This window comes from Molothrus ater, chromosome 7 (assembly GCF_012460135.2).
Source record: "Molothrus ater isolate BHLD 08-10-18 breed brown headed cowbird chromosome 7, BPBGC_Mater_1.1, whole genome shotgun sequence".
Classification (NCBI taxonomy): domain Eukaryota; kingdom Metazoa; phylum Chordata; class Aves; order Passeriformes; family Icteridae; genus Molothrus; species Molothrus ater.
The window spans coordinates 17,140,990-17,156,399 of record NC_050484.2 but is presented as its reverse complement, the minus strand read 5'-3'; the positions used below and the strand labels follow the sequence as shown (position 1 = coordinate 17,156,399).

Genomic DNA, 15,410 nt, shown 5'->3' with positions numbered 1-15,410 from the left:
GCCCCTAGAGAGAATCACATTTCAATTAGAATAACTAGCATGTTACTCTAATGTGATGGGATGTGATAATAGAGATTTTGACTTTTATTTATTTTGCTGTAACTGGGAATTTTGCAGTCAAGTTGTTTTCTAAACAGATAAATATTTTTATTGTCAATATAAAAATTGAATTATGTTCATGTGCAGTTAAAAACCATGAGAAATATTAGATAACAAAAATCCACTACAGCTTATTTTGCATCATTTTGCAAAAGAGAAAGTGAGTTATTTCTTCTCAGTGACAATCCAAATTCAGCAATGGACAATCCAATCCAAACAATGTACTCCACAGGTCCTATGGACACTCATCTGCATATATGGGAATGCATTTGGAAACTGAGTGCAAGTGGTGGTATTTTCCAACCTCCCCCTCAAAATCCCCTGAGCATTTCAGACATTCCACTCAAAATGATTTTTTAATGTGGGACCTACTTACCACATTTGTTTTACATTACAAAATGCTGTATAGGTTGTTTACATATGGAAAAGTCAGTGGGGAGAGATTTCTGTAACTGTTCAGAAAGAAAGATTGCAACGTTAATGTAAAAAGGACAATTATGGACAGACACAGGTAATAGCTGTTTAGAAAATGTTAGGAGCATTATTGTGGATAATAGACATTCTTTTCTTAGCATTGCCCTCGCCCAAGTTTAATTTTCATTGGTGGTGTCCACCTAGATTGCTTAAGACAGCTGTAGTCTTCTCATTTACATGAAGGTAACAAAAAGTTGACTGCTGAGTTGTCCCAGGTGGAGTTCATCAGTACAAAGGTCTGAAACTATGAGGGAATACCTAAAATGTCAGATACGTCCAACATCCAGTGCTGCAGCAAATTATCACCTCTACCAGGTCACAAAGGTCAAAATAATTTCCAGCTCTATTTTCTAAAAGCCATTTTCATTTAATCTGTCCTTTACAAATGGTAAATTTAATGAGAACTTCGGGAATAATTCAAACTAAAATTAAGAAAAAATACCTTGATATATATGTGTTCAATTCAAATATATTTTAGTAAGCAACAACGTGGCCACTATTAAACTAGTTCTCAAATACTATTGAAATAATAAGTATGCTCGCAAAGGAAACCTGCTTTCTTTTAAAGTGACTGCATGCATTATTCCAGCTTCTTCTGATAATAGCACATTTAATACCGAGGCTAAGATGCAATTAATCTTTTTTGTTGGAAGAAGGTGTTATATTGTACCCGTATGCTTATACTCACCGAGGAGTTCCAATCCACTAAATTAATCCAGCCCGAGGTTCAGGAGGGCTGCTGATGGCTTGGCCTCCACTGTGCTCTTCTTGCTGGCTTTGTAGAACAGTGGGGAGCAAATCAGGTAAGAGAGGGAGCAGAGGAAAGGAAGAGCTCTGTCTCTAAACAGACACTGAATTAGACTGGAGTGAATAGCTGATGTCTTCTGTAATTATACACACATTGAACCCTTTATAGTTGACTTAAGTTACTTCAAACTGCATTGGTCTGGCCCTCCATACTGATTAAAAGCAGCATCTATTTACCTTAACAATAAATGTGGAGATTAGTAAAAATTCACTTGATCACAATAAGAAGACAGATAATTAAAGGGCAATGCAAGCCAGATTGGAATGTAAGGGCCTGAAACAGCATATTAGGAAGCATAGGCTGCTTTTGTATAAGTGTAGTTAAGTACTGCAGAAATCCCTTCAAGTAGGCTGCTTTTGTAGCAATACTTAAAGTAGCGGAAGGCCAGAACATGTCCTGAGGAGATTGGCCCAGCAACTCTCCTGGGCAAAGTGACAAATACAAAGCTTTGGAAAAGGAAAAAGACATTAAAGCACAATGTGACTAAATGGACAACCTCTACAAAATCTTTGAAAGAGGCCTCCAGATCTTTTATTCTTTGATGTCTCCTCCATGATAAAGAGAAAGTTTAAGGTAAGCAGGACACACTGCTGATTCTATGGGTAAAGCTCTCGATAGTGTAGTGTCTACAAGAAATGGAACAAGTGGGTTTAGTGTATGACAGACTCACCAGAAATGCTCTTCTCACAACATAAACGCTCTTCTCAATGTGGGATCTTCTTTGAGGAAGGGGGAGGATTGCCCTTATTCCTATTGAAACTCTCATTTGGTTTTACATAGTGGACATTGTGTTTTAGTAATCCCTTGCTAGCAAGAAAGAAACCAGCTGATAACTAAATAAATGAGTAGTATCAATCCCATATGGACAACTGGAAAATCAGGAATGTCTGTGTCCACATTTTGTAGCAAAAGGGTGGTATCTCTTGATAGAGCTCGACACTCATTCCTAGTTTCTTTTCTTTGTACCGATACTGAGGAGCTCTGTGCTTACCTCCTTGCAGAAAATTATGGGATAAAACAGTGACTTTTGACAAGCATTGCAGCAATTTCCAGAGAGCAGATTGTTGCTGAAACACAAATAATAATTGGAATCTTAAGTTAATAACATTCTCTCTCGTATGATATTCCAAAATAAATTTCCAGCTGAACCAAGACTTACAGATGTTTCGGCTTTTTTTCTAACAAACACTGTCACCAGTTACACTGGTCCCATTGAAGTCACATTTTAAAGAATGGTTTAGTTAGTTCACATGTGTGGGGTTTTGTTTCTCAGCGGTTTTAATTTGAAGCATGTCAGAACTGTTTAACAGCAAGCCAAAGATTCATTCCGTCACTTGGTATGTATAGAGAAGACTGATTTTGGAGTGCTAAGTATCAAGGTAAATAAGGTTAGCAAAAAGGTAAGAAAAATGCAAGAAACAGGGGCCATCAGTTCAATGAATGGTAAATCATGGTCCTGTTCCTTCTGAACTGAATCTCTGTTTACCTAATAAATTGGTAGCAAGTGCAAAGTCACCAGTCTCTCCCAACCCTTCATTTTGGGGCTGGCAGGAGCTAGGAGGAATTTTCCAGGTGTGAGAGGTTCCCTGGGTCTTGTGAAAGGAGGCAAATAAAGACAGACCCAAGTCCTACAGGGTAGCAGCTCCGGCTTTCATAGTAACTGATATTTTGTAGTTTTTTAGTTGTAGAATAGTTAGAATAACCACCCATGGTGGTGAAGACTGCCCCTACCCTTGTCCCTGCATCAGCTGGCACATCCCAGCCTGCTTTCCACTCCTTAGCTGTCTTGGAGCTTCCAGGGATCGTGCTTCTGCGTCCAGACTGTCATTAAAAGGCTACAATCATCTAACCAAACACTTCGCTGAGCACTTGTGTAAGCCCCTGCTTTCCTCCTTGTGTTGCATCTGCACAGCAGATTAGTGTCCTCTTTAGGAAGCAGTCAGGGATCTCTTTGTTTCCTTCTTTCAGGTACAAGGTGAATTAATCCATTTGGAAACCAGCAAATCTACCCCTCCCTTTCCCCCCCACAAACTCAAATTCTTGCAGCCTACATCTCTTGACAATAAAGAGATAAAGCTCAGATGCCCTACATGACGAAGAACTGAGCCCGCTTCTCTGCATTTAAGTTTTACTAAATAAATTGCTTTTGTTGTTTAAAGCTGTGATGAATGGAGACAGAGGGCCAGGTTGGTCGCTGGAACAGTACAATGGATGTAAGAAGGTTTTTTTCTTTGCCATATAAATCATTCACATTGTTTAAGGTACATTGATCAATCTAATGGCTTGTAATAGGCTCCTAATTGCCACTAGGAAAGTATTGCAAGCTTGCATCTGAACGTGAAATGGTTCATGATCTGAGCTGAAATTCACCTTAAGCCTGAGTTCCAGTAATTACAGAACACAGAAAGAGCATAATGAATGGCTCCCCTTCTTTCCTTGCCCTAATCCCAGGACAGGGTGAGGGGGAAGAAGAGAACATAGGAATGGGGGTCTGGCATATTTTCCCCTACCAAAATAGCAATTCATTAAATGGCAAAACCTGCAGGAGGATTTATTGGTCATTGTGGACCGAAGAGAACTTTGTAATGTCAATCATGCCACCAATTACGCTGCCACATATCTCTATCTCTAGATAGACAGCTTGCTTAATCACAGTCAACATTCTGAGTCACGCCTGGCTAAAAACGTGGTGTAAAAAGCTAGGAGGGCACCGGAAGCGGGATGCTGGGAGCAATGTGGGGACAGGACTCCTCCGCGGGGAGGCTGCTCCGGTGAGGCAGCCGCCCGGTGCTGCCGCTTCCCCGCGCCCCGACCGGGAGAGCGGCGGGGCGGAGGAGCCGGGCGGGCCGGGGCGGGCCGGGCGCTGCCCGGGACCGCCGAGCTCGCCGTCCCGGCCGCCGCTGCCCTGCTCACCGCACGCACCTCATTACCGAGTCAGCAGAGCTGCTTTAATGGACTTGTGTGGAAAGGCGGTTTTACGCTCTATAAACGTTGGGTCCAAGCGTTTACTAATTAAACTCTTTCTATTTAGAAACACCTGCGTTTTAAGAAAGCTTTCTGAACGCTAGCACTGGCTGAATTTCCAACCTGCTGCAGCCTGAGCTTGCCATGCCTAACCTATACATCGTAAGAGCACTGGAAAGCATGTGAACCAAGAGGTAAAATCCTCGTACAATGCTCTCGCACAGTGTTCCTCAGACTTTCATACCAAGGCAGAAAACAAATCTATGATGCTGTTGAATAATCTCCAAATAATTGTAGTAATTAAAATCATCATCCAGTCTGCAGTCACCTTCCTTCCTTTGACACTAGTCTTCCCTGGAATTGTTAACGTGTCTCCGGCTGAGATAAACAGAACAAGGGAGCTTTAAAATTCACAGTCCAAATAAATTTAGCGGAAGAGAATTAATTCCAAAGACATGCTTTTGAGTGCGTTCAGTAAACGACAGGATTTCTGAAACGACTGTGCAGATTTTTTAAACACAGGGTAATATGGGTCTCCCTGCTACTCCTAAACAGCGTCACCTTAAAGATCGAGAAAATATGAAAGCCCAGCCTGATGCTCCACCTCGGGGCTCAGTGTGCAGGGGGCAGGAGGAGAGGGGAGTGCACCGTGTAACAAACATCATATGAAAGATCAAGCAGAAATTGTGGGAGAGTGCCGTAATTTTCATTTCATTTCCATTATCTATTTGATCCCAGTGCTCATTGCCTTTTTATTAACTATAAAAGATTTCCTTCTAATCAAAGGCTGCACTTCATCTTTACCCACAAATTAAAAACTCTATAGTGGAAAGAATTCAGTGGACTCAACAGGCACCAAGGTCTGTATTTTAACACTATCTTTATTTATACTTCCCCCTTGTAGTATCTAGTCTTGGGCAGAATAGCAGGGGAGCCTTTTCCTAACTGAAGTTATTAATTTATCACCAGGTACCCCTCTGAGTTGCTCTGATAATCAATGCTGGCTTCTAGATCACGTAAATGAAGAGTGTAATTGAGGGGGGAGGGGTTCCGCACGGAAGAACTGTTGCTAAAAAAAAAAAAATCTGGCAGGACGCAATTATTTATCTCGGCAATGTGCAGTTTGCCTGTTTCCTGCCTATATCCCTTCTGTTTGGCAGAAAATTAGGCTGCTTCTCTTAAACTTGGAAGGGTTTGCCCCCTTCCTACCCATAACTGCCATGGGTAAAACTTCGTGCCCCTCCTAGAATGCCGGGGAAATTGTACAGCAACCTTACATTTAACTGCTGCTAAATCGATTTATTTGGAAAATATTTGGCAGCTCTTTCCCAGAGCTCTTTTTGAACAGACGAGCCATTTCATCTGATGCTCTTGAATATAAACCCAGGAGCTTCCCAACCATCTGTAATGAAAGAATTGTTTCCCAGCTCTACCTCCTAAAGACAGCAACTTTAGTAGTTGCACACATCAAAAGACACTCGTAGAGAGAAGATGGGAAACAATATTGTTCCAAGAAAGTGAACTATTGCATTTAATTAGGCTATTCTTTATTAGCATTCATATTGAGATTTTTTTTTTAGATTTACATTGATTTAACTGTAATGTATTTATGATGTAAATATATTCTGCGATGAAAACGTCACGGATCAATTGTAAAGGACCCGGATACATAATTTTTAAAAATCAGTTTCAGTTTATATGAGGTTCTCACCCCACTTTCGCTTCTTAGTCAGATTTGTTTATGCAGAATCGACATTTAATAGTGCTAATTGCACTCCAGTTAAATTGCCCTGATTGCAGAAAGGGAAGCAATTTTCGTGCTCTCTGTCTGGGTTTGGGAGAAATTGTTTTATATTCACCTCTTTATAAAGAAGTGGAGATAAGGCACCGAGCCTTTGCACAAATTGCACTTATGGGCTGACTGGCAGCATTCAGGCTCTATAATAGAGCATTATTTGGCCGTTTTGAATAATGTAAAGCATTTGCTGAAAGCTATTCTCCTGAAAATTGCTTTAACTTTTAAAAGGGTGATGATTCACTCCAAACCAGGCCTTTGTTACACTGTCATTATCCCCCCAAATGTTTTAACAGTCAGCTCAACACTTTAGCATAACACATTGATCTTTGTTTAAAAACTCGATTTTTGGAGTATGAAAAAAATCTGTCAGAAAATACTTGACCCCCTAAAGATTTTAGCAGCGTTCCCCCTTCCGCCGCCGTTCGCTCAGCCTTTCCACCGCCTGCCTCGTTTCTGCGGGTTTTAGTTACTTTTCCGACTACAAAGGGGCGAGGAGATGGATGTGCGGCAGGCAGAGCCGCCCGCCAGTCTTCAGGCACAGCAGAATCCCTACTTTGCTGTGGGAGCGCAAGCGGGCAGCGGATGCCTTTACTCGCTGATGTAGAGGCAACATTTTTAAACGTCACGCTCTCGATCTGCCTTCCAGCCGTATTTTATTGATGACTTTCCCCAGGATGAGAGGAAAGACCCTCTCCCCCCGCCGCCCTGGGGTTGGCCAGAAGCGCCGCGCTGCCACTTGACGACCACCATGGCAGGCTCCTGGGAAGGGAAGGAGCGGGTTTCCCCGGAGAAAAGGAAGAAGGAAAGAAGGAAGGAGGGAAGGAAGGAGTCACCTGTTGGGCGATGGCTCCCGGGTGCCCCTGTCGGACTCCTCGCCTCACCCGTGGGGGTTATGTCGCTCCCCCCGCCACCGCCTTTCTGCCGCCTCCACCCGCCGAGCGATACAGCCCCCCTGGGTACAGCCGCCGCTCAGGATCTGCTCCGGGCAGACCTTCCGAGGGAAGGGTTTGCCATGCACCACCCGGACCCCTGCGCCGGCTGCGAGTCAATGTGGAAAGAATTAAGCGCAGAGCAGAATTTTTTTCACCTACTGCCCCGACTCTGTTTAATACCCGGCGACAAAAAGGCGAGCGCCCTTTGAAAATAGCCTTAGACGTTTAAATAAAAGATAATCTCCAGGGGCGTCCATGGCAGTCGTCCTATAGATTGCATAACACAATGTAGAAAAAACCGCAATGCCCACCTTATTTAAGCACACATACAAACACACACATATAGATGTAAACATGTGAAGAAAAGCGAAATCATAATCTTAAATTCCCGATTTCTCCATCTTGCTCCTAAGCGATGCCTATTTTGCATCTGCTAGAAGGTTTTACACTGGATGGCTGAGGCGGCACCGAGAAGGAAATATTGACTGAAATGCAGAGCAATGGCCCGGCATTGCTAAACGCACTCATCGTATTTCTGGTTCAGAATTGTACCCAGCTGCCCTGGGAATGGCAAAAAGGAAGGGGAAAAGCTCCTATTCCCATTCTCACAGAGCCGACCGCGATGATGAAAAGTTGCACGCCTATTGATCTTCCGCGGGCACAGTACGGGCAAGTTCTAGCCAATTATTTAAGAAGCCTCCAATAATTACAAATCAAAGGGACTAGCTTGCAAGACATTGAGGAGCCGAGGTCTGGACTTACATTTTGCACATGCAGAGAGCAGGTATAGTCCCTGTCGCTCACTGGGTGCGTGGAGTGTGCACAGTGCAGAGGCCACAGGCAAGTGCTAGGGCGGCTTATTCCAGCAGCGCCCTTGCACTGCTAGGAGGGAGCAAGCTTTCTGCCATTAGCAGCACTGCTTCCACGGGAGTATATGAGGCTTGAAAAACGTGCTGCAGGCTGCGAATTTGACTTTCAAAGTGTTTTGCTGCCGATTACTCTGTAAAATAACGTCCTCTATCTTAAGCGACAGGATGTCAAATGCCCCTCGTCCCCTCTCCCGCCCCAGTACAAGAGCAAAGAGATGCCTGGCAGTTCCCTGCCTTTGGAATTTTTTGGCACTTTATATAACCACAGAGCCTCCTCAGTTCTTTTTACAATGAAAGTAAGAAATACGTTGTGCTCGAAATCACTTCTGGCATTTAGTAAAGAAAATAAACAAACAAAAAAATTAACGTGTTTTCACAGAATGTCATTAGGCGCTGTTAGGTTATTTGTATCCAACATGGACGGCTCCCAAATGATTTGAAAAGGAGGTAAAGGGCCTGTTGAATAAAAGCGACGCAGGTATGGTTTACGGGCCGCGAGGATCGCAGGTGACTACACCAGCAGCAGCGCATCGGACACCTCCTGCACAGTTTACAGGAGACAGCGGAGCGGCGTCAGCCGTGACACCAGCCCTCCGCCGGCGCTGACCTCGCTCTCGACTCCTGCCCTCTGCGGCTCGCCCCGCTCCCCCGGCGGGCAGGCGGTGCGGGGGCGGCGGGAGTCGCGGCCCGGCGGGAGGCGCGGCCCGGGGGCCGGGGCCGGCGGTAATTGCGGCGCGGCCGCCGCCGCGGGCCGGAGCCGGGAGTTTTCTCCCCGCGCGCTGACTGGCACGCGCCCCGCGCCCCGGCGCCGGCACCTTCGCGCAGCCTGATTGGCTGCCGGGCCGCTCCGGGCCGCTCCGCCCGCGCCCTCATTGGGCGAGCGCCGCCGCCAGCGGTACTTCAAAGCGGGCGCTGCCCGCACTTAGGCAGAGTTTGGCCCCGCCGCGCCGGAGTGTCCTTAGTGCCGCCGGGCAGCGCGGGGCGCTCACCGAGCGCCGTCCCCTCCGCCCCACCGCCCAGCCCACGGACGTGCTATGGCTACGTCTATCCTCGGGGTAAGTCGCACCGCGCGCTTCCTCGCGGCTTCCCCCTGGAAAAACTGTCGTTGCCGCCGCGTTGCGGCTGCCCCTTGCCGAAATCGCGTGGACCCGCGGATGGGAGGTGATCCCGGCCCGCCTCGGGGGATTTCATTGCGGGCTGCCCATCGGGTCGTTCCCAAAGAGTTTGGCCTGAAAACTCGCTGGGCCGGAGAGAAGCTGTGCTGCTTCTGCTTTCTTTTGTCTAGTTCTTGATTTGGTTTGGGATTTTTTTTTTTGTTTGTTTTTTAACTCTAACTACGCTCGATTTCCAAAGATTTTCGCCGGCCCGGCGTTGCACGAGGCGACAGTCGGAAGGCTCCGCACACTGCTCGCCTTGCTGCCATCTCTTTTTTTTCCGTCGCTCCTGTACGGTTGCTCGAGGAGACGCCGCATTTCGTTCCCACGGGATTTTTGGTTTAACGGCGGTACGCTCGAGCAGCCCTCTCGGAACACGCGTGTCGCTTGTCCCCGTCGGGACCGGCTTGCGAGGTAAATCTCTCGGGCGATGAGACCGGTCTCCGGCGGAAAACGAGTTGTGCCCAGCGTGGCAGGGCTGGAGCCTTCCTCTAAAATAAGAGAAAACTTTTCCGCGGTACCGCTCGTTGCGCCGCGGTTCTACCCGCGCTGCCGCGTCCCCGCGGGAGCCTGGCGAGGTGGCAAGGGTTAGGCTGACGGGCCGGCTTTGTCTCTTCCCGCAGGAAGAGCCGAGATTTGGAACGACTCCCCTGGCCATGCTGGCCGCCACCTGCAACAAGATCGGCAACACTAGTCCCCTGACCACCCTGCCCGAGTCTAGCGCCTTCGCCAAAGGGGGCTTCCACCCCTGGAAACGCTCCACCTCTAGCTGCAACCTGGGCTCCAGCCTCTCGGGCTTCACGGTGGCCACGAGCAGGGGTTCCAACGGACTGGCCAGTGGCACGGGCACCGCCAACAGCGCCTTTTGCCTGGCTTCCACCTCGCCCACTTCCTCGGCCTTCAGCAGCGACTACGGCGGCCTCTTCTCCAACTCGGCGGCGGCGGCGGCGGGCGTGTCCCCGCAGGAGCCCGGCGGGCAGTCGGCCTTCATCTCCAAAGTGCACAGCTCGGCGGCCGAGAGCCTCTACCCGCGGGTGGGCATGGCGCACCCCTACGAGTCCTGGTACAAGTCGGGCTTCCACTCCACGCTCTCGGCGGGCGAGGTGGCCAACGGAGCGGCCTCCTCCTGGTGGGACGTGCACACCAACCCCGGCTCCTGGCTTGAGGTGCAGAACCCGGCGGGGGGGCTGCAGAGCTCGCTGCACTCGGGCGCCCCCCAGGCCTCGTTGCACTCCCAACTGGGCACCTACAACCCCGACTTCAGCTCCCTCACCCACTCCGCCTTCAGCTCCACCGGCCTGGGCTCCACGGCCGCTTCGCACCTGCTCTCCACCAGCCAGCACCTGCTCACCCAGGAGGGCTTCAAGCCCGTGCTGCCCTCCTACACGGACTCTAGCGCGGCGGTGGCGGCGGCCAGCGCCATGATCTCGGGCGCCGCCGCCGCCGCCGCCGGGGGCGGCTCGGCCCGCTCCGCCCGCCGCTACTCGGGGCGCGCCACCTGCGACTGCCCCAACTGCCAGGAGGCCGAGCGGCTGGGGCCGGCGGGGGCCAGCCTGCGGCGCAAGGGGCTGCACAGCTGCCACATCCCCGGCTGCGGCAAGGTGTACGGCAAGACTTCGCACCTGAAGGCGCACCTGCGCTGGCACACGGGCGAGCGGCCCTTCGTCTGCAACTGGCTCTTCTGCGGGAAGCGCTTCACCCGCTCCGACGAGCTGCAGCGGCACCTGCGGACTCACACGGGCGAGAAGCGCTTCGCCTGTCCCGTCTGCAACAAGCGCTTCATGCGCAGCGACCACCTGAGCAAACACATCAAAACGCACAACGGGGGCGGCGGGGGCAAAAAGGGCAGCGACAGCGACACGGACGCCAGCAACCTGGAAACGCCGCGCTCCGAGTCCCCCGACCTCATCCTGCACGAGGGGGTGGGCGCCGCCCGCGGACCGGGCAAGGAACCTACCGCGGGCCCCGGCGACTCCTAGGGGCAGCGCCGCCGGAGCCGCTCGGACTGTGCCCCGCGCCGGCCGGAGGGACGCGAGCCGCCCCGGGCCGCGGCGGGGGCGGGCCGGTGGACGGCGGGGCCGGAGAGGCGCGGCCCCCGTCCCGCCCGGCCAGTAGGTACCGAGTGACACTTTCTTCCGTTTCCCTTTTCTCTTTCTCTTGGAAGGCAAGCATCCTAAGAAAGGCTTAAGGTGAGAAATACAGCTGCAACTCTGAGACGGTCCCTCTGTATCCCATAAACATCTGTATAAATAGGGTTCAAAAAAGAAGAAAAACAGGAAAAAAAAAAAAAAAAAAAAACAGATCGTGTTCCCTTATTTTTCTTGTAAATGTTGATCTGATAGGGGGGTTGGGGATTTTTTTTTTAAATTGGTGAATTCCTGAAATTCAGGGAGGTTTTGGGGTTTTGATTTTTTTTTTAATTATAAATTTCTGATGCACTTTGTGGAAGTCAGTATATATGTAAAAGATATTTAAAATGTTGAGTTAACACTTCACTCAAATACACGTAAGTTAAGGTCTCTTAAAGAAATTAAATGCGTTTATCTGTATGGAAAAAAATCTTGACATATTTTCATTTTGGTATTATTAAAGGACTCTGAACAATATACTCACGGGTTTGTTCTTCTTCGTGTCCCCTCCTTCCCCCCCCGCCCAGTCCTCGCAGGGGTCACTTTTTGAGTAGGAGCCCTCGCACCCCTTTCCATCGTCCTTACAGTCACTGTGATTAAAAATAGTCAGCAATGATATAGCTGGGAGGGGATGGGACCGGCCCCTGAGCCGGGCTCACTGAACCACTCTGCTCGCTCTTTTCAAGCCGCCTTTGCTTTGATTTACTTTAAAAAACAAAACAAAAAACCAACAAATTTTAACCGAGTCCGAGCCCTACTACAGCCGGAAACCATGCTGAGACCTAAGTGGCTTTGGTGAAACCGTCCCCAAAATCGAGTGAAGGCAAACTGCGCTGAGGAACTATTTATTTAATTTTAAAAGCCTTCAGCGCCACAAGGCTGCCTAGGCTGGGAGGTGATCTCGGGGGAATAAATCGCTAGAGTCAATACTCCGGAAAAGACATTTCATGCCTAAATGAAAATCTTGTTAAATGTTATTAATTTTGACTTAGAGCACACAGCAGCCCCCTGTGCCTTGTATTCCCTTATTAGGGATTCATGTCTTATCAAATATCTAATTAATCTCCTAGACATCATTTGTTCTGGCCAACTTTATCTCAGCTGGTCCGCGGGGAAAACTCCGAATATTCTCGGTGACAAAGCTCCCTTGAAGATCCTTTTAATTGTCCAAATTAACTGCACCAAATTTGCATGTCAAACGGTAAAGGGCAACCTAAGATAAAATGTAAACGTTTTAAAAGCCCCAAACTAAGCACTTGATTTGATAACTAGGCTTTTTAATGTTATGGAAGACAACTGCTCCTTTCCTTTTCAAAGACAGTTGATCTATGCAAATAGTGAATTGGAAATGCTTATGTCCCCATGCAGTCAAATGGTCCTTGCATGTTATTTGAATATCAGTGGCTTTGCTATTGAAAAGGTTCAAGGATGCTCTCTGACTTCTTTGTGATTACTCAGTGCAGCGTCTTATTCTGAAGAAAAAAAACTCAGGAATAATTAAAGGCTGGGCTAAGGCCTGGGAACACATTTGGGACAGGAATCTCATTTAGACAGGCTCTTTCAAAATAAGGCACAGTTAAATTGACCAGAAGGCAATTATTGAAATGAAAATTATTTTCACTCCCTTTGTCTCCTGACCACCAACCTAACAGCCACAGTATTTTTTTAAAGGCAAATTGTTAAATGAGATAATTGTGTTATTAAAAAAAAAAAAAAAAAAAAAAAGAAGAAGAGGGTGAGGAAAAAAAAGTTAATTTACTCTGGCCGGTACAGATTGGATGAATACAAATATTTTAATCCTCCATAAAACAGGGAATGCAAATAGCATCGAGAAACGGATTCTGCTGTCGGCCACCAACTGGAATAAAGACGTTGCGTTAAAGAAAATACATCTGCCGTGAATACTAATAACCGCGTCCCACCTCCTCCGCGCCACTGTTGCACAAAAGCGGCCGGGCAGCGCCGGCACCGCCTGTGCCCCGGGGCGGCGACGGGAGCCCGGCGGCCGTCCGCGGCCGGGGGAAAGGAGCTCCCGGGAGAGGCACCTCGCCTCACGGCTGCCCACAGCACCTTCCCCGAGAGCCGCTCCGGAATTTTCCTGGCCGAAAGCACCCCGGCAAGGTGTCTTTGCTGCCGCCCCGGCCGGAGGCGGCAGGTTTCCCGGCGGGCAGGGGAGGGCAGCGGGGACGCGCTCGGGCGGCGGTGGCACAGAGCGGGCCGGGCGGCGGGAGCCGGCTCTCCTCCCTGCCGGGCGGCCCGGGGGCTGCGCAGGAATGCACCCGCGCGGGGTGCTGGGCAGAAGTCAGCTTTGTTTTCGATTTATAATAAAACACATCAAAGGACACCATGCAGGTCCAGTTTCTGCCAGGCCGGGGTTACAATTCTCAGCTCAGTGATCAAGGACCTTTTTGCATTGCCTTTGCCCCTTCGGGTCAGAAAACGTCCATCACTTACAGACTCCCCAGAAACGAGGAAGGGAGCAGCTCTGGGCCGCAGAGCCGGTTCGTTTAACCAAGAAAATAGAAAGCGTGTCACCTTTTAAAAAAATAAATGACACCATTCATTCGTAAACGTTGGAGATAATTATATGGTCTGGGGAACTTCTACACAAAAAAATTATCCAAAAACAAACCCTAAAGAACAAACGGTGTCAGAACCCGAAAAATAAATCTGATTTCGGTCTTTCAATCCGTAGTTCACCTCTTTAGTAAGAGGACGCGAACCCGAGAGCAGGAGAGCACGGGGAACAAGACGGGTGCCCGCTGGGGCCCCGGCGGGAAGGGTGGCACAGGGGAAGCCGGGCTCCCCGCCGCCTTGGCCCCGCTCGCCCCGGGCTTGCCCGTCAGCTGAGCCTAGCTCCCATTTACAATCTCGGTCCAGCTATTGCTGTCCATTTCCATACCTCGCGGACAGCAACTTCAACCCTGCTCCGAGAGCCCGTTAAAACACGACAAACAACCAGCCAACGACGGCAACCACCACAGACGGGAGACGGCAAAATGTCAGGAAAAATTATCTACTAAATGACATTCGATCGCTAGGTCCCCCGTTCGCAGGAAGCGTGTCCCTTGCCCCCCGCGGCGAGTTACAGACCCAACGGCTCGTTTTACACTTAAAAGGTAACATTAATGTTTTTGTTCTAATGAGATAATATATAAACACCCGATCTCGTGCCTGGACAGCCTCTTAATTGCGTCTTTTAATTCAAATGGAAACTTTATCTGCGGGAGCTGTAATTTATTTGCAGCCATTATCTGTTCGCCAGGATCCTCTCCCACCCTTCCAAAACGCAGATGAAGGGAAGCTAACAGACAGCCCGCCCCTTTGAGTAATTGCTGTGCTAAGTGTTTATTTTAAGTGAGAATAATTTAGCTACAAATTTCCTCAAGGAATAACATCCTTCACACGCACATTACAAAAAGGAGAGCAGAACAAGACCGAGCGCGCACACCGGGACGCTCGCGGCGCTGCCCCGCGCGGGCCGCACGGCGGCTGCCGGGCGCCACCTAGAGGCGCTCCCGCGGGCCGGGGGCGCGGCCGGGGCGGCCGCGGGGGCGGCGGCGCTGCGCGGGCCGGGCAGCGTCGAGGAGCCGGCGGCAGGAGCGCGGGGGCAGCGGCGGCTGGGGAGGGCCCCGGGGAGCGGGCGGGCTAGCGTGAACTTCTATGGCAGACGGCGGGGCGGGACTGGCCCGCAGCGACAGAGCGCACACCCAGCCCGGGGCAGCCGGCCCGGCCTCGCCGCTCCCCGGGCCGCCAACCGGAGGGGCGGCCGGGCCCTCGACGGTCACCGCTCCGCGATCTCCGCGCGGCCCCGCACCTGCGGCCGGGCGCGGCTCCCGGCGGGCACCCGCCGGCGGGCCCCGGGCGCGGCTGTGCCGCCGCCGCCGCCTCGGCGCCGCTGTTGTTCCACAAACGAGCGGCAGCGCTGCTCCCGAGATGGGCTAATTGGTACCTGGCTGGCAGGGCGCGGGGTCCCTGTCCGCTCCCCGGCACAAAGTAGGCTGCTAGAAAATTTGAAATTGCCTTTCAGCCTAAAGCTGCCTCACCTGAATGTCATAATTACAGTAATTATGTACATCCAAATTACATGCTAATTAAATTAGAATCAAATCGTTCTAAATCGAAATCAAATGAGGTAGCGAGAATTAATCAATGACAACATAAATAGAGAGCTTCCTTCAGG

General features: G+C 49.9%; 2 protein-coding genes across 2 annotated transcripts in view; one reads left to right on the top strand and one right to left on the bottom strand.

The window, feature by feature from the left end:
* Positions 1–7,854, bottom strand: part of OLA1 (Obg like ATPase 1) — a 118,997-nt gene extending 111,143 nt beyond the window's left edge. The window contains exon 1 of the mRNA XM_036386617.2: positions 7,838–7,854. The gene's annotated coding sequence lies outside the window, so the exon portion shown is untranslated. The remainder of the gene's footprint in view (positions 1–7,837) is intronic.
* A 984-nt stretch (positions 7,855–8,838) lies between these two features.
* SP9 (Sp9 transcription factor) lies at positions 8,839–11,704 on the top strand. Its single transcript, XM_036386612.2, has 2 exons — positions 8,839–8,999; positions 9,722–11,704. The coding sequence occupies exons 1-2, from the start codon at positions 8,979–8,981 to the stop codon at positions 11,075–11,077; spliced, it is 1,377 nt and encodes a 458-aa protein (XP_036242505.1). The 5' UTR covers positions 8,839–8,978; the 3' UTR covers positions 11,078–11,704.
* The last annotated feature ends 3,706 nt before the right edge of the window (positions 11,705–15,410 follow it).

Coding starts and splice junctions, on each gene's coding strand:
- SP9 (XM_036386612.2), top strand. CDS start 8,979: ATGGCTACGTCTATCCTCGGG. Junction 9,000..9,721: donor TGGCTACGTCTATCCTCGGG/GTAAGTCGCACC, acceptor CTCTTCCCGCAG/GAAGAGCCGAGATTTGGAAC.